Source organism: Athene noctua, chromosome 17 (assembly GCF_965140245.1).
Source record: "Athene noctua chromosome 17, bAthNoc1.hap1.1, whole genome shotgun sequence".
Taxonomy (NCBI): Eukaryota; Metazoa; Chordata; class Aves; order Strigiformes; family Strigidae; genus Athene; species Athene noctua.
Window position 1 is genome coordinate 2195654 of NC_134053.1, and position 17025 is coordinate 2212678.

Sequence of the window (17025 nt, forward strand, 5' to 3'; positions counted from 1 at the left end):
TAAATGAAATGAATCACGCCATGGTTGCTCCCAGCCCACGTCCCACCACATGCAATGCAGGGTCCCCATGAAGAGCCCCCAACAGCAAATAACCAACAACATCCAGCTCCTGCCGCAGAACACTGCTCCCACCTCAACAGGGGAAATATTTGGGGGGCAAAACCTTTCTTTTCATAGCAGAGGACGGGTACAAGCCCTGTATCTTCTGCAGTTTCCCCCTCACTGTGCTGCAAGAGCTCTGCTCCAAGAGAAGCAGCTTCCAGTTTGAAATCTGCAAGCCCAAACAAACTTATTATAGAAACTAGAACAAATGGCACAATCAAAGGGGGAAAAAAAAAAAAAAAAAAAAGCCTTTGCATTTCAAAAGATTCATTATTTAGCTGCAAAAATCTTTCCCAGTCTCTCATTTACCAGAAGCAGCTTCTTAAGAGGGGTTGGTTTTTTGTTTTTTTTTTTTAAACCAGTGGAAGAGCTTCTGCAGTCAGTACACACCTGTGGCCCCGGTTTCAAACAAAACACATTTGCCTAATTACAACATCCATTCAAGTCAGGGAAATTGGGCTGCTTTTCTGAATCAAACGCTGCTGTCAGAGGACTGTATAAAAAGTTAAAATTTAAGTCCTGGCGTGAACCTGGCAGAAAGAGGGCAGGACCTGGGAAAGAGGGTATCTCACCGAGACCCACGGGCTGGGAAGCTCCTGACTAAGGTGATAACAAGGAGCAAAAAGCCCAGATTTCTCTTCAATTCCATCCAGCACCACCCTACACATGGGCCAGAGCCCCATGCACGTGCTGTTCTCCCCCTGATAACCAGAGGGATGCCCTGCTCTTCCCAGGGAGCAGCCAGGAACAAGTTTTCTGCCTTCCCAAAAGCTTTTCTCTCTCTTAGACGTCACTGGTTTCTCATTTTGACTGCACATAAAGGGGCCATCCGATCCATCACTCTCCCTTGCACATCTCTAGGACTACAGCAACATCTTCCTTACCTTTAAGCCCATCCCTCTGGCCTCTGTAAGACTAATTTTAACGAGCAGGAAATAGGCTTCAGATTGTTCAAACAGGGGGAAAAAATACCCAAGAGAGGAGTAATTGGAGCCGGTGGCAGGGAGCTGGCTAAGCCCAGCACCCGGGAGCATCGCCGAGCCTGGAGACAGCCCTGCGGAGAGGGAGAGCATCCGTCATCTGCCAAAGACATACGTATTAGTCACTGATGGGAGCGAGATATGAGCACTGGGCAATAGGCTGTATCTGAAATGCTTAACATGCACCTGAGATAACAGCAATAAACCAGTCCCCTGATAATGTAATATCTGCCTGGCCCCATAAATATGGTTTGGAAGAGAAAGGCGAGCAGCCCCAGGGCAGCGAGGGCTGGTGGGAGCCCTCCCCTGCCACCTCCTGCCCACACCTGGGAGCCCCAGCGTGGGCAGAGGAAAGGCTCGTGTCTGCAGGAAGCCCCTAAAACCCCCTCCCGGGGCTTCGGGCAGGTGGAGGGTCCCCCAGGGATGCAGCAAAGGCTGCTCGCCAGGCTGAGGGACATCCCAGGCTGGGCTGAATCTGGGATAGGACAGAAACTCGCCGTGCTCCAGCATCAGTATTTGCTCCTGCTCTAGGAGCAGAGCGATCCAGAGAGGGATGGAGAGTCAGTGGCGTTAAGTGCTGATGATCTCGGGAAACATGACTTAACAGCGGGGCAGGCACGCAAGAGTGTGTTGTGTTTAAATATTCATTTCCACTCTGCAGAAACGAATGGCTAAAGATGCGCCTAATGGGTTCTAAATCACATCAGGGAAGACATTTAATGCAGCAGATGACAAAGTGCTGCACGGGGGCAGGAGAAGGACCTGACCTGTGAGGAAGGACCTGATCTGTGAGCCAGGTGCCCCCCCAGCCCCACGCGGGAACAGACACAGCCACCACTTGGGCGGCAAAAAGAAATTCAACACAAAGGAGGTCACAGAGTGCCTCCAGAATTAAGCACTGACTTGCCTCCGTGGGGAAATCATGTGCCTTAAAGGGCTGAATATTAAATTAAGGCTAATTTCAATGGTATAAGAGAGACAAGGTAAGAAGCCAAGCTACAGATTAAAGAAAACGTAATTGAAATCAGGGTGAAAAATTAGAAGCAATTTTCTTCCCTGACAAGCGCACGGGTAACTAAAGGTAAAGCATCGTTTGAGCTTTTACAGGTCGACTTTCAGAAGCTGTGAGCCCTCACTATGGCAGGAAGGTGCCCAGGGAGGCTCGGGGGGACTCCTGCATTTCACAGTGTCCCCCTTCACGCTAGCGCATCACTCCAGGTGCTTCTGCCTCCTGTGATGTGTTACAGGAGGGCTGTAATCCTGCAGGTTCACCCCAGACTCAAAAATAAGAGAGCAGGGTTGGTTGGGGTTTTTTTTGGAAAAAAACAAAACCCCACAAAAATTCGAGAAGCCTGTGAACTGTCTTCTGGCCATGAATTAACCTAATCTCTTCTAGAAGCTGGCATCTCAGGAGACATTTCTGTCTGCCTCCAGCAACTACCCTGCCCTTCCCAGCCCCTATTTTTATTTTTGTGTTGTCTGAACACGAGGAAGAAAATATGAGACTGTGGCCCCCAGAGAACATCTCTGCTGCTGGCCACCACGGTTAATGACTTAATCCCCTGTGATTCCAGCCATCTGCTCCAGCATTACGCACGTGTCATCCCAGCAATAAGCAGCCAAATTAAAATGCAATCCTGCTTGATAGCTGGTCCTCTTGGGGGGGAAAAGGTGAGAGGCTGCGGCCCTCGGGGAGACAGTCAAACCATCGCCCTGTCAGAGGGGACTGGAGGGAAGGGAAGAGCTGCTCCCAGGCAGGGGCACGGCCGGATCCAGGACCCGTGTGTCACGTCACCCCGGGGAGAACCGGCTCCGTGCCGCAAGGCGCTCTCCAGAAACTGAGATTTCTAACTTTGGGTGCTTAAAGAGATTTCCTTCGATGCCGAAAGCACGATGGACCTCATTAGGCAGCGGAGCAGACTTGGTGGGTTATTGATGGCACCCAATTATAGGTGCATAACAGAGCCAATTAGTGCCTGCAGGTGCTCCCACATCAGCGAGGAGGAACAGGCTCCTCGCAGGCTGCAGCTGGAGCATCATCACCGCTCAGAGCTGCCGCAGGGACCCCCTGAGCACCAGCCCAGGCCATGAAGGGAGAGAGAAAGGATGAGAATGGATCCATCCCTGCCACAGGTCTGCTTTGCCCTCCGGCTTTCAGCCCCTGCGCTTCTAAACTTGCCCAAAAGATCATCCCAACCCCCAGGCAGTTGCAAAGCCCTTCATCGACTCGCACTCGATGCCCTCTCACTGTATCACTGTTTAAGATCATTTCAGCTCCTATTTTCCTTCTCTTCTATGAGACAACGACCCAGCCGAAAAAAAAAAACAACCCACACACCAAAGTGCCCCTGTCCTACAGTCCTCATCAGCATCCAGATCACGTATCCCACAGGCCTCCATCCACCCCTGGTGCTAAAAATACCCTTTTGCTAAGATTAATTTGAGCTGGCTTTGACACGAAGTCCGATTCCACAAACATCTCAACAAGCAGCATTGATTTGTCCCCACCCTCCCCGCTGAGGTAAGGGGCTCGTGGGACGGCGGATGCAGGAGAGGGGACACGAGAGGGCAGGAGATGGAGGAGACGGATGGCACTAAATCAGGAAGGACTTCAAGGCATGAGGAGGTTCGTTTGCAGCCAGCACTAAGCTGTAGGCTTCATGATTGCTCAAATATTATACGTAAAGCTCAAATGCAGCCCCTCAGACACATCCGCTTATTAAAACAACTCCAAGTATTTACTGCATGTTCCCCCTTTGGAAGGCACATTCACTTCAAGTAAGCTATTCCTTATATTAACCCAAACCAGGTTTTTTTAACGGATGTTCCTTTTTTTTCCCCTTACAGGAACAGAAACTCCCAAAAAAATCGCCGAAAATGACGCTTTCCAGGAGCATCTCCCAAGAGCAGCTTGTGTGACTGAGGGACACTGTCACAACCACTGCATCCCTGCCAGAGGCCAGCCTGGCAAACCCGGATTATTTTGTAATATAAGGAGCTATTCTGGATAACATCCGAGCAGCTCCTGAACGGGTGATTCTGTACAAGACTGATATAGACACTGTCCCATATTTCTGTAGCTGCACATCCTACAGCTCTTGTTGTGCAAGCCAACAAACACAAAGGAGCTGGCAGGGCTCCTGCTACGCCTACACGCAGGAGGCAAATCAGCTGCGACTGCACATCCGCCAGCCTTCCCCTGCTCTACTCCGAGTACAGCACCAAGTCCCCCGCCCGGCTTTTTTCATGAATGAGGATGAGAAAACCTCCTCCGACTCGACTAAGCAAGGTAAAAGGGAGAGTTTCTGCAGGTTTGCAAACAGCTGCAGGAATGCACGATGAAAAAAAAAAAAACAACCAAATTAATAAAATAATTAAAAAAAAAAAAAATCGCTTTCCCCCACTGCTGAAGTTGATTTAAGCATAACCCAGAGAGCATCACGTTTGAGAGTAATTCTTACTGGGCTGCAAAAGGGCAAAGCTGGGAAAATGCTGTTTGTAAGCACTTTTGGGGAATGAATCACCCCCATTCATAGCTGCTTTCACCTGGTTTCTGCCAGAAAGCCCGGAGAAGAAAGCATTGCACATTGCAACGTGAGGCAGTGCCAGTTGGGGAGCCCCCCCCAGCCTGGGGGAGCAGCACATCCACGGGGCACACGCTGAGCCCAGGCAGCACCAACAGCTGCTGTCGAGGCAATACCTGCCTAAACTGTTCCCAGACCCGCTCCTAACAAAGCAGTTCTAAAACCGAGTAAATAAATCCACCTCTTAGGAGGCCACGGGCTGCAGCCACCCCTCCGTGCTGCAGCTGGATCACCCCGTGACCGCATCGCAAACGCACGCTCAGTATTTAAGTGTTATTAAGCAGCCGGGGTGATGGATTAAAGCTCCAGCTGCAGCGTGAGGCTCCGCGGGCACAGGCAGGTCCTCGCAGCGTTTCACCAAGCAGCTGCCCTGCAGGGCCACGCGCCTGTTTGCTGAGCAAAGCTTCAGGAGGGGCTTTGGAGAGCACTGGGCCTGAGGATTTTCCCTGCAAGGGGGAAAAAAAAATTTAAAAATAAAATAAATAAATAAAAAGGCAGTCGATGCTTAAACTCAGCGAGAATAAAATGCTCCTCTGTAATGAGAAAAGGGATGATACCTCACAAACGGGATTATGGAGATCCCCTCCGGAAAACCAGCCCCAGCAGAGCAAGTCGATACTTAATTATTAGGATTATTTCGCCTGGCACCTTTGCCCAGGCAAGGTAGAGATGCAGTCAAAGCAAACACGGCACTTCTCACCCTCAGGGATGCCCCCAGCGACTGTGGGTACCCCACTGTGGGTGCGGCGGGGCAGTGTCAGCCCCCCCAGGAGCTGGTCCCGACACACGGGGCCAGCCCCGAGGCTGGGCATCGCTCAGACCTGCTCAGCTTCACAAACAGCTCATTTTTGGGTGGCAGGAGGGATTAACCACCCGGACACGCAGCTGGAGGGGGTGACAGATCCACCCCTGTTCCCAAAACAAGACAAACCACCTTTTGGTGAGCCGTGGTTTTGCCCACACTCACAGGTGCTCGGGGTCAGGACAGGGCGAGCAGCTTCACTCCACAAAATGAGTTGTTATTAACGATCCCTTCTGGACCAAATTGGAAAAAAAAAAAAAAAAGAAAAATCGATGAGACTATAAATTCTTGGTCCAGAACACAGCGGCAGCGGCACACAGAGCAGCTCCCTCCCCTGCTTTCAGGTTCCTCCTGGCCAAGGACCAACGCCAGCTCAAAAAGATCCCCCGCAGGCTCCCTTTCAGGAGAAACACTGCAGTGCAGTAGCTGCTGGCCAGGAAAGCAGCCAAGGCAGCGCTTCCCCCGCGGGCACCGGCGAGGCTGGGGGGTCCCTCCCGTCCCCCCGCCGCCGCCACCTCACCCGATGCGCTCCTGCTCCATCTCCTCCATCTTCTCGGCCCGGGCGATGACTCGGTTGATGATTTCCTTCTCCTCGTCCGTCAGCTCCTCGCTCTTGCGTGGCCGGTCGGGCTGGCCGCCCCGCGCTGCCCAGCCGGCGGGGAGCCTGGGGGGAGAAGGGGCCCAGGGCATCATCCGCACACGCACACCCGTCTGCATCCACGCGCGTGCGTGTGTGTGGGGGCAATAGCCAGGCACCAACCCCCGAGCCCAGCAAGAAGGGGTACGATGCCCCCGAGCTCTCTTCTAGCAGGAAGCCTGCAAACAGCCCCCACCCACCAGGTGGAAGCTTTTATTTCCATTTTTGGGGAGACTCAGATGGCAACACTTGTTCCATATGGATAAACCAAGTTTCCTTTTCAAAAATATTCTGAGTATTTCCATGTGAAGTGTCAACGGATGGTTAATTTTGCACCCTGCTCTCCGCCGTGTAACACGGGGTTTGCCCACGAGCTGCAGTACCAGGGCGATGGCCACAGGAGCAGATGTTTCTTTGGGTACATCTCACCAAACAGGGGAGTTTTTCCTCCCCTAACATCATTTCCAAAGATCCTTTCACACAACCTGGGCCTCGGGCAGCTTTAACCTGGTGACACGGTAACATCTGCCACTCAGCCTTGCAGGTATCAATCCTAACAAGGGATGCAAAAGGCAAACTCCCCTCATCTCTCTGCTCATCTAAAGACTTTTTCTGGGCCTTTTTCCCCCTGGGCTGAGCAGACCTGCACGGCCTCAAACCTTAAATTCATTAAAAGCGTGTGCAACGCTTCCCAAAATTAATTGCTTTTATTTTTCTTGCATCCAGAGCAAGGTTTTTCCTGTTCTCTCAAGACCGTCAGAGCACAAGGTAAAGAGCAATAGGCCAGAAAAAAAAAAAAAAAAAGTGAGATACTTACTGCTCCTTCTCGCTGCTGGGAGGCACAGAGAAAGAGAGGGAACAAGGATTAGGTGAGAGAAGGGACAAGGACAGCTCAGCCCAGGCACAGTCTCTCTCCATGGACTTCCCCTGCTCCTCCAAAGCAGAAAGCCCCAAACACGAGCTTTGCCCAGCCCCTGCATCATCCAAGCACCCAAACCCAGCACCCAGGGGTGCTGCCACCCCCCATCCAGCCGAGACAGAGATCTGCCATGCGGCAGGATGTGGCATCACCCTGCACGGCGCCAGGACGGACGGACAGGGCTCCTGGTCGGGACCGGGGCGCGTGCGCACCCGCGGGTCTGTCCCCACCACTTTTCTCAGGGGCTTGAGGAGGCAACAGGGCAAAATGTCCCCATCCCACCAGCGCAACCCCAATTCCCAACTCCCCCAGAGGATGAACCGGGGTGGCTGCACCCGCATCACCTCCCACCCCGCAGGGACCCTCTTCCCTCTCGCACCCAGCAGCGTCCCGCAGCCCCCGGCCTTCCCGTCTCACCTGGCCCGGAGAGACATGGTCCTGTCGCTGGGGCACATCCACCGGTCAGAGCTGCCGCCCACCACCGCGTCGGTCATCGCTGGCTGCCCAGGGCACGCGGGGAGGGGGTTTGGGCACCCCGGTGCTCCGCCGAGTCGGCGTCAAGCACTGTGCTCCTCTGCCCGTGCTCTCAGAGAGCAGCGATGCTGATGGAGGTAACCCGGTGAGCTTTCAGCCAGGCTGTAGGGAAAAAAACCCAAACAAACAAACAACAAAAAAACACAAAATCACACTGGGCAGGGCGTTATTTTTGGTTTTAAGAGGAGCAAGAGCAGAGAGACGAACAGGAATGTCACCTCAGTCACTGTCTCGGTATCATGTGTGAGCCGCAGGAGCCTACAACCACCACTCTCCCAGGAGGGCAATGCAGCTGCGCTCGGCACGGATGTAATTAATGAGATACCCGACCTCACATTAATTATGAGGCTTCAGAGCAGGGAGGGAAGAGGATGTTTCCGTTTCAGAGACAAATCTACAAACTAGGAAACTTTCTCCCCAAAACCCAGCACGTCTCGCTGTCCTCCTCCGAACCACGTTCCCTCTGGAACATAACTCCTCCTTTTCCATTTTTATTTACTAAAGTTCTTGCAAAATGAAACCGGGAGCGAGACACTGAAGGAGGATGTGGCAACAGGACCCAAACATGACATTCTGTCTACTCATCTCCAACAGATTCATCAAGAAAGGGACCTCTTCAAACCCTTCTCCTTTCAGCAAAACCGACAGCTTTTATTAAAAACCAAATGGATGCAAAATCCAGAGCCTGAGTGCTAGTTTATTCCCAGTTTCTGGGGGTGTTTTAACCCACCGCCCCTATTCACTGCATGGGGATGGGGACTAGACAGCAAAGCCCAAGCTGATGCTGACTAGCATCATCCACATACAGGGATGGATCCATCCAGCCCATCATCTCTTCTGGGGGAAAATCAGTGCTTTTAAACACCGCAGTGTCCCCCAGCCCAGGGCAGGGCAGGATCCAGCCCCCTGCCCGGCCCGTGGGACGCTGTGATGACACTGTGAGTCACTGTCCCACCTGCACCGCTCTCAGGAGGCTCCCCAAGAGCAGAGGGTGCAGCTTGTGGGTCCACGGACAGCATCACCCACGAGATCTCGCTTCGCAAAGGGAGAAGCACAGGTCGAGCCTCCCTTTACAGTCATTAAGGTGGAAATAAAAGAGAAAAAGCAATCCATCCCCACAGGGCTCGGCATTGCTGCAGCGCTAATGAGAGTGCAAGGCACCGAGGAGACAAATCACCCCTTCGTTAGGGCACCCTGTTGATGGGGGAAGTTTTTGTGAGCTCAACTATTTCCCATCTGTGGGTTTTTCCCTCCCTGCCCATCTCCTTCCCATAGCACTGAAGCAGGGCCAGCATGGGGCACCCACTGGGACCCCCCAGCACCAGCCTCCCACCTGCATTACTCGCTGCCGCTGCGTTTGAATTGCTTTCTCCTGCCTGCAGCAGAACTACAAAAAAAAAAAAAAAAAAGAAAACTCACAGAAACCCAAACTGCTCTGCAGAGCCCAGCCCATGGGCCATTCATCCTCCCAAATCTGCTGTCCCGGGAAGATGCAGCACAGAAGGGTCTGTTGAGCTGTCTGCATGCCACCAGGTCCCAGCACCGAAACCAGCGTCCCAGAGCTGCCAGGGGGTCCCAGCAGGACCAGAGCTCAGCCCAGACCCCACAAACGCACCTTTGCGGGGCACAAAGCAACTCCAGCTCTCAGCAAAACTCCAGCAGAGGCACCAGGGAGGCTGTCCCGAGGAGATGATGGAAAACAGGAGCTTGTAAAACCGCCCCACTGAAACCACAAACTCTGAGCCACGAAAAAAAAAAATAAAAAAAATGCGCAGCTATCCCAGAAAGGGGAAAAAATATAACACCCACCCTCCACTTTGTGCTTGCAATGTTTCAGGGGTTTCTCAGTCACTCTCTGAAGTGATGAGCGGAGATTTGAGGCTCACCTTTGCTTCACTGCTAACTTCCAAAAATACATACATATTAAAAAAAACCCAACCAAAACCAAAAGAAACAAAACACGTGGGGTAATTAGCGCTCTGCTGGTTTCATACAGCAACTATTCCTGTGCCAAACCAACAGGATCTGATTGACAAGGTCAGTTAAATAAGCAAATTGTTCATTTAAGTCCCCACCGCCACAACCTGCAGTGCAGCAGCAAACTGCTGCTGGGGACGGAGGGTCCCGCCGTGGCTGGGAGCAGAGGGGGGGGTCTCATGGGGCTGGACACAGATTTAATGGGGTGTCCTGGGAGGAAGGGCAGCACCGTGCCAGCAACACCCATTTTTGGGATGATGCGGGTGAATAAGGGACTTGCCCAAGGTCATACGGTGCAGGAGCAGCCACCCCAACCCCACAAATAGGGGAAAAAATCCCTGGGTTTTCCTAACAGGGTAGAGGGAGAACTGGCACTTCAGCCAGCGGGGAGGAAAACTCCTTCTCCCAACTAGAACTTTCTGCTAACAGAGAGGCCGCGGGTGTTTCGCTTTGTTGCGGATAGAGAAGAGCCCAGGGATGGCTCCTGGAGGAATACACAAGCCTTTCCTTCCCCTTATAAATAATAGATTTTTGGAGATCTGCTTTGCATGACTTCCAGCAACTACTCTTGCTTGTCCTAATGCTTGCTGCTGCATTTTTAGCGCACGGTAAATAATGAAATAACAGCTTACAGTGGCTTTTTTCTCTCCCCACCAAATCCTTGCTCACAAGCAAAAAGATGTGGCAAACCAAGTTGTGATCGATGGGATGCAGCAGCGTTTAGTTCATGAAATGGGAATATCCCATCCTAGGAGGATGCTGAGAACTTCCAGGGCTCCCAAAGGGTCCCAGGACCTGCTCCCCCCCAGGTCTGCCATCAGCAGGGGTGCGAGGGGCCCTCTCGTCCCCACGCGACGTCGGCTGCTCAAGATTCCCCCGGACGCGGCGCGTCCCGGGCAGAGCCAGGAATAGAAGCGAGGTTTTAATTTTTGGCCTTAAGGAAGAGCCACATGACTCTAATCACACCGCTCCATTACTTCTGTGTGACGGAGCCCATGAATTTGATCATGCCTTAACAAAAAAAGGATTGAATGCCTTCCGTGAATCGCTCTGCCTCTCCCCGAGCCAAGAGGTGCCGATTCACGGGCCCATCGCCAGCACCCAAAGCCCGGCAGATGCGGTGTCAGCAACCAGCAGGTCCCCGTCCCCTTCCACCAGCCCTGGTGGGCAGGGAAAGGAGGCACGAGCCCCATGGCATGAGCCCATCCTGCCCCACAGGCGCCAGGAGGAACACGGAGCTGCTGGTGCCCGGGGCAGGACCTGATGCCACCGGTGCCACCCACACCACCACCAACCCCCGGGCATCTGCAGAGAGAGACCGTTACAGGGTTGCCCAAAAACCCTGGTTTAGCCAGCTGGAAATAACATAGCAGGGTAGAAAACAGAAAATTCAGTATTTTAAAGACTCCCAGTGCAATAATCAGGATTTTACAGCGAGCTCAACATTTCACACTTGGCGGTGCCTGCAGAGATCGTCTCCACCAGCAAAGACACTGACACAGGCAGCCTATTTCTCCAGCCTTCTCAGCTCTGCAATGCAGCTTTCTTAAATATTGAATAAGTCTGCTGCTCTACACCACCTGCCAGTGCCAATGATGAGGTAATTTTTGCATTGACAAAGCCTAATGTGATTAATCTGGTTTGAAAGAGCAGGTTTCAGAGCCCATCCATTCACTCGGTGAAACACACTCGCAGACAGAGCATCGGTGGCAGCTTGTTATTCACTGCCGGTAGCCAGACCCCAAACAAATAACCCAAACTGCTGCTCGGGTGCCAAGTGAGAGATTATTTCTGCGTGTCATCACCAAACGGGAGGTTTTGAACTCAAACAGATTCAAACAGCATCCTCCGTCAGGCTGATGGGGTTTTCACGCCAGCTCTGGGGCCAGCCCGGGCACAGGAGCTGATTTACACGCCCCGGTTGGATGGTGGAGCCGGGGATGGGGAAGGAAAAATAGGGTACGAGCCTGATGGGGCTCCCCAGCCCCACACCCGGGGAGAAGGGGTGAGTATTTTGGAGTGACAAGACCCCAATAGGAACCCCTCCCCAAGCCAAGCGGTGAGAAGAGCAAATGCAGCACCCAGGAACCGTCCCTCCGCACTGCTCAGCACACACACAAGTCCCCAAGCACCTTTTTTAGCTGGAGCTCTCTCCCAGCTCGTAGTGACATTTGCCACCATCTCACAAGTCCATCGGGGCTGGATCCTCCACGCCTGGCACCCAGGAGTGCTGTGAGAACCCCAGGGGACCCCCAGGTCCCGAGCGGGGACCTGGTACAGACACTGCACACCCCACGTCCACCTCTGGCCCGAGCATCTCGCAACACCTGGGTTCTTCCTTTCCCAAGAAAAAGAGTTTGCCCAGTGCAGGAGCCACACACCCCCCGTAGCATCCCCTAGGGCACATGTAGGGGTCACGCAGAGCTGCCCGAGCAGACAGCAGGCTGCTCACTCCCCTCCACGGTCAGGCAGGATTTGGTACTACTGGATTTACCTGCAGGGGTGGCAGGGGGGGAAAAGGTGTAAATAGCCCCCACCAAAAGCTGCCGAAACAGCGGTGTAATGCTGCAAAACAACTAGATGGAGGGGCAGGAGGGCAGCTCAGCCCTGCAGGGTCCCCTGCATCAAAACTCCCCCCAATCCCGATGTCCCTGGGCAGCCAGTCTCCACGCTTTGTCTCATCTCAGATGCAAATCATTTGAGAAAGTTCGGGCAAAATTGGGAAGCTGCTTTATGGATGGCGCTTCCGGAAACAGCCCACGTTCGAGACTTTCCTTTAAAAAAAGAAAGCAGCGAGGCAGACCTCAGCTGGCAGAAATGCGTGGAAGCAGCAAATTGAAGCTGCTCAGCCTGGAGCCACCCGCGGCCACCGGACAGGTCTGGCATCGGGGCACGGGACAGCGGGACAGTCACCCCGCGTCTCCAGGTGAAGCATCGAGCAACCCACGGCTGTGGCAGCATGTGCTGACCGCGCTCCCACGGTTTGGGACCCACGTGCCCCAAACACCCAGCAACGCTGCTCCGGTGCGAGGTGGGACCAGACCCCGAGGTGCAGAGCCCTCCAACTACACTGCAGGAAAGTGAGGAAACAGCTTCTGGGAAATTCAGCTTCTGGGAAAGACCCAGAACCAGTGAGTCCTAAACCCAGGGCCATTGCATCCTTCGGCCCCATGCCAGACCCTTACGGGGAAAAGAGGCCCTGCAGTTTCCCAGACACTAGGTGGTTAATTAAGGCTAAACGTGGCTCCGCAGAGGCTGCAGTCCACAGGTGACATCGACCCACAGACCAGAGGTGAACAAGAAACACAAAGCAATGAAAGTCCTGGCCATCCTCTGGTGCCCCGACCCCATGGCTGCCCCTGCAAGCCCAGCCACAGCACCCACCCTGCCCCACGGCACCCACCCAGTCCCACGGCACCCACGGATAGGACTTGGCACGCTGCATTCGGCCATGTGGGAGCCCCTGGGGCTGCTCCTGCCTCAGCCACCCTCCAGCCAAATCCCCACCACAGCCCAGCGCTGGGAGCCCTCCCGAATGCCGATGCCTTTGGTTTGGCCAATGCGTCTGCTGCCTTTAAATTCACATAAGGTGCTGAGAGATGCTTTTTTTTTTTTCCCTCCCCCTTTAATTCCCATCTCCCCATCATCCTCCCCAGATCCATCCCAAGGCAGCTGAGCAGCAGCGCACAGTCAATTTTATTTAAGCAGCACGTTGACATTTCCTCCAGCAGCTCCTTCTCCAACCCAACGCCGTTACGATGCTGTCACAAGAATTTACTCACGTTGATTAATTGCACAAAAGACAATGGTGATTTAAAAAAAAATAAAGCTTCTGGGTTTATATAAACTTACCTGTGGCTGCTGGAGCTGGGGGGGTCCCCATCCAGGTGATGCCCAAGCGCACCCCAAGCCTACCCAGCGCTAGTAAACGCCGCGGCAGCGTTGCCATTGCTCCTCTCGCCGTGGCAGAGCTGCTCCAAAGGCTGCTTAGCAACAGATCGCTGCACATCCCGGCGGCTTCGGGCACCGCTGGGGACCGGGCGTGTGGCCGAAGCCACCGGGCTGAACCAGCCCCCCCTGGGATGCCGGCGCAGGGACCCCCGGCGGCGGCAGCTGATGGAAGCTGAGCGACGTGGAAAGGTTGGGAAGCGCCCGCCAGCCCGGCGATGCAAAGCGTGCTCGGGGGCAGGAGCAGGTCCTGCTCGCTGCCAGGGGACGTTTCCCAAAGGCAGTGACAGTCCCTGCGAGCTGCCCCCGCGGCGGGCGAGGAGCTCGGCGTCGCGCCGTGCCACAGGACCACCCATCCCCAGACCACGACCCCGAGGGGAGGATGCTCAGGGCTGCAAACCTGCCCTCCTTGGTGCCCACCTAGGGCAGAGGAGCCACAGGGAGTCAGGCACCCCGTCTTAAGCCTGAGCAGAGCGGGGGGAGCCCCCAGCACTGCAGCCTGACCCTCCCCAAGAGCCACGGGGAGCCCAGGCACCGGCAGAGAGGAGCAGCAGCCGCCCAGCTCAGCATCTGCACCACCCTGGGAGATGCTGGGCTCCCAACATCCCCCGTCGCTAAAGGCAGCTCCTTTCTCTCCCCACACACCCTCGTTAAGCATCTGGTTTCACCCAGCCAGACGTGCCCCCCCACCACCGAGGCGTCAGGCCCAAACCGGCGAGCCCGTACCCACCTCCCTGGGCTGGAGGAGAGCGATGCTGCTCAGACCCATGCAGGTACAGCCAGGGATGGAGCCAGGGCATCCTCCAGCACCTTATAAACCATCAGCCACTCCCCAGTCTCCAGCTTAATGGGAGAATTAATCAGGCTGGCCTTGGGGGGCACTGCCTCCAGGAGCAGAGCCCTCCTCCCTGCCCAGACGGCGAGAGCTCAGCTGGGACCACCTGGAGCAGCAATTCGTTACCTCTCGGCACTAATTGGCAATGACTGCAGTGACATCGTCACCTGTCTGCGGGCTGGAGGAGGGCACTGGGCCGGGGCCACCAGCTGCGCTGGCAAGCTGGTCCCCACTGCCAGCACAGCCACCGGGACCTGCAGCGGGCACAGAGGACCATCTCGTTTTCAGGTCCCAAAGAAAGTCCCTCAAAACTTAAGCACAAAAAGAGACTCCAGAGCCAAGGCCTCTCACCCTTCCTCAGCAGTTTCTTCTCCTCTTGCCCTTTTTAAAACAGTTTAACGCCGGCACACACGTACCCCCACGAACACGGCGGCACAGCAGAGTCCCGCAAGGAGCTCCCGGGTTTCACCCTCGCTGCAAAGGGTGCTCCACACCAAAAAAAAAAAAAAAAAAGTGCTTTTTCCACATTCAGCATGCTTTTTGGCTCTCCTCAGGAACCAGGGCAGTGCAAATGCAAGGCTGTGAAGGAGGAGCGAGCCAGTGCCGAGCAGGGGATGGTATTTGCACCCAGGTGGGTCGCTCCTAACGGGGCTGGGGGGGTCTGATGCGGGGGGGGGGGGGGTGCTGGAAGCCCACCCCACAGTCCAGGCACACAGGCAACAGCAAAAAGCTCCCACCGCAGCGCCTGGATACAGCACAACCCGCCCGGCTGCTGCGGACCAGCGTCACCCCCCACAACGCTGCCCTCCTGGGGGATGCCCAAAGCGCCCGCAGGATGCTCCAGCAACCCCCAAATTCAGGCCGTGGGGCTCAGACCCACAGCTCCACGTCCCCGAGGTTGATCCCCACGGAAGGGCTGAACGCAGATCTCCTGAGTCAGCCCCTCCAGCAAAAGGGAGCAGCTCGCTAAATCCCTACCAGATGAACGATGCATTATCAAATAAAGCCCAGTACCACAACATTAACAATATTTATTTTCAGGCTAAGCTGCAGCCTGGGCTTTTGATACCAGTAATTAAAGCAAATGGTTCATCTGTTATCATCTTTGCATCCCTGGAGCCAACTGTCCGCGTTTTGAAGCCCTGTGTTATCTTTTTTTATTGCAGCCTCCCGGGAAGCGAGGGGGGATCAGGCTGATCCACACACACACTTTTTAGATCCCAGGAGCAGTGTAGCACGGACCGAGCCTAAAGCCAAGCCGCGTTCCCGGCAGCCACCTTGTTCGGAGTGTAATGAAGTGTTAATTGTTCAAACTACTGCTCTGGTTTATACCTGAAACCAGAATTAATAGAAAGACACCAGCAAAAATAATCAGGTCCCCTCTCTGAATCCAGCCGTCCCTGGGAGCAGCGTTAGCAGCCTCAGCCTGTTTTCTGAGGTGGCTGGTTCCAGGCTACAACTCCAAACAGCTTTTAACACCGTTTGCAACACTTCTGCGCTGGGAAAGGTGCAGAGAAGGCACCTGCTCCATCCCTTGAGCCAGCCCTGAGCCGGGCAGCGATGCCCTTTCACAGGCCAAACCGGGAGCAGAAAACCCAGAGCAGCCTCGCAGGGTGCCCAGGACGGTCCCTGCACCCCCCCGCTGCCAGGCACCCAGGGATGGGGCTCAGCTCCGGCTCCCACCGCAGCTCCCCCTGTTCCCACTCCGGGAAAAGGGTCAAGAGACAATTTTAGAGGCTTATACACCCCCCCACCCCCCCACCCCAAGCACCCAGCACTCTCCGAAGTTGCTCAGCACACCGCAAAGTCCAGAAGCAAGGACCAGAGCAACCCTCCCCCTGCGAGAAGGCTCCCGAGGGGCGATGCCAACCCCACGCACCTCCCGGGCACCGGCTCCGGCCGCTGCCACCGGGCTCCCACGGGAGACGCGGCCGTGGGCAGGTCACCCCCCACCCGCGCAGCTCCGGGACGCTGCAACTTCCCCCGCCCGGGCGAGCTGGGCCATGGGGATTTGCGGATTTGCCTTCAGCCGAGCATCCCCCCTCCCTGCCCCTCCGGAGCGGGGACACCCCGATTCCCCCCCCCCCCCGCCCAGCCCGGGGGGAGAAAAGCGGCGAGATCCCCCCCCCCCGCGGCTCTCCCCGCTCGCCCCAGCGCCGTGGGGGACCCCCGATCCCCCCTTACCTGGGCCGGGGTCCCGCCGGGCCGGGGGCCGCGGCGCCGCCAGCCTCTGCCCCCCCCCCCCCCGGCTGGGCTGGGCTCTGCTGGGCCGGGCTCAGCTAGGCTGGGCGCAGCACGGCTCCACCGGCAGCACTGCGGAGCGGCGTGGGGGAGGCGCGGGGAGGGGACACGGCCGGGGACCGCCCCGGGGCGCAGCCCCTTTGCAAAGCGGGGCGGGACCCCCGGGACCCCCCCACCGCCTCCGGCTCCCGCAGCGAGCTGCGGGGGGGGGTCGGAGGCAGCTGCACTCGCCCTCTGCCCTGCCCCATCCTCTCCCACCCCCTCCCTCCCCATCCTTGGGGGACACAGCAGGTTTTGGCGCACACACACACACCCCCCCGGGAAAAAATGGGCTTTGGGCATCTCCCCCAGCCCTGTCCGACGCCCCCCCAGCTGCCTGCCCCTGCACCTCCCCACCCACACGTGGGGGCCCGAAGTGGGGCAGAGGCTTCCCCCAACATCAGCCAAAATCTGGGGGAGCTGCCTG

The 17025-nt window shown here is 55.7% G+C and overlaps 1 protein-coding gene across 2 annotated transcripts in view; it reads right to left on the reverse strand.

Annotated features, from left to right (window-relative positions):
- RPH3A (rabphilin 3A) overlaps positions 1 to 16581 on the reverse strand; it is a 36125-nt gene extending 19544 nt beyond the window's left edge. For both annotated transcript variants that reach the window (XM_074921346.1, XM_074921345.1), the window contains exons 1-4: positions 16503 to 16581; positions 7442 to 7660; positions 6923 to 6937; positions 5989 to 6132 (exon numbers count right to left, since the gene is read on the reverse strand). In XM_074921346.1, coding sequence (XP_074777447.1) covers positions 5989 to 6132; positions 6923 to 6937; positions 7442 to 7518 — 236 coding nt within the window. In that variant the 5' untranslated portion in view covers positions 7519 to 7660; positions 16503 to 16581. The remainder of the gene's footprint in view (positions 1 to 5988; positions 6133 to 6922; positions 6938 to 7441; positions 7661 to 16502) is intronic.
- Positions 16582 to 17025: the final 444 nt, after the last annotated feature.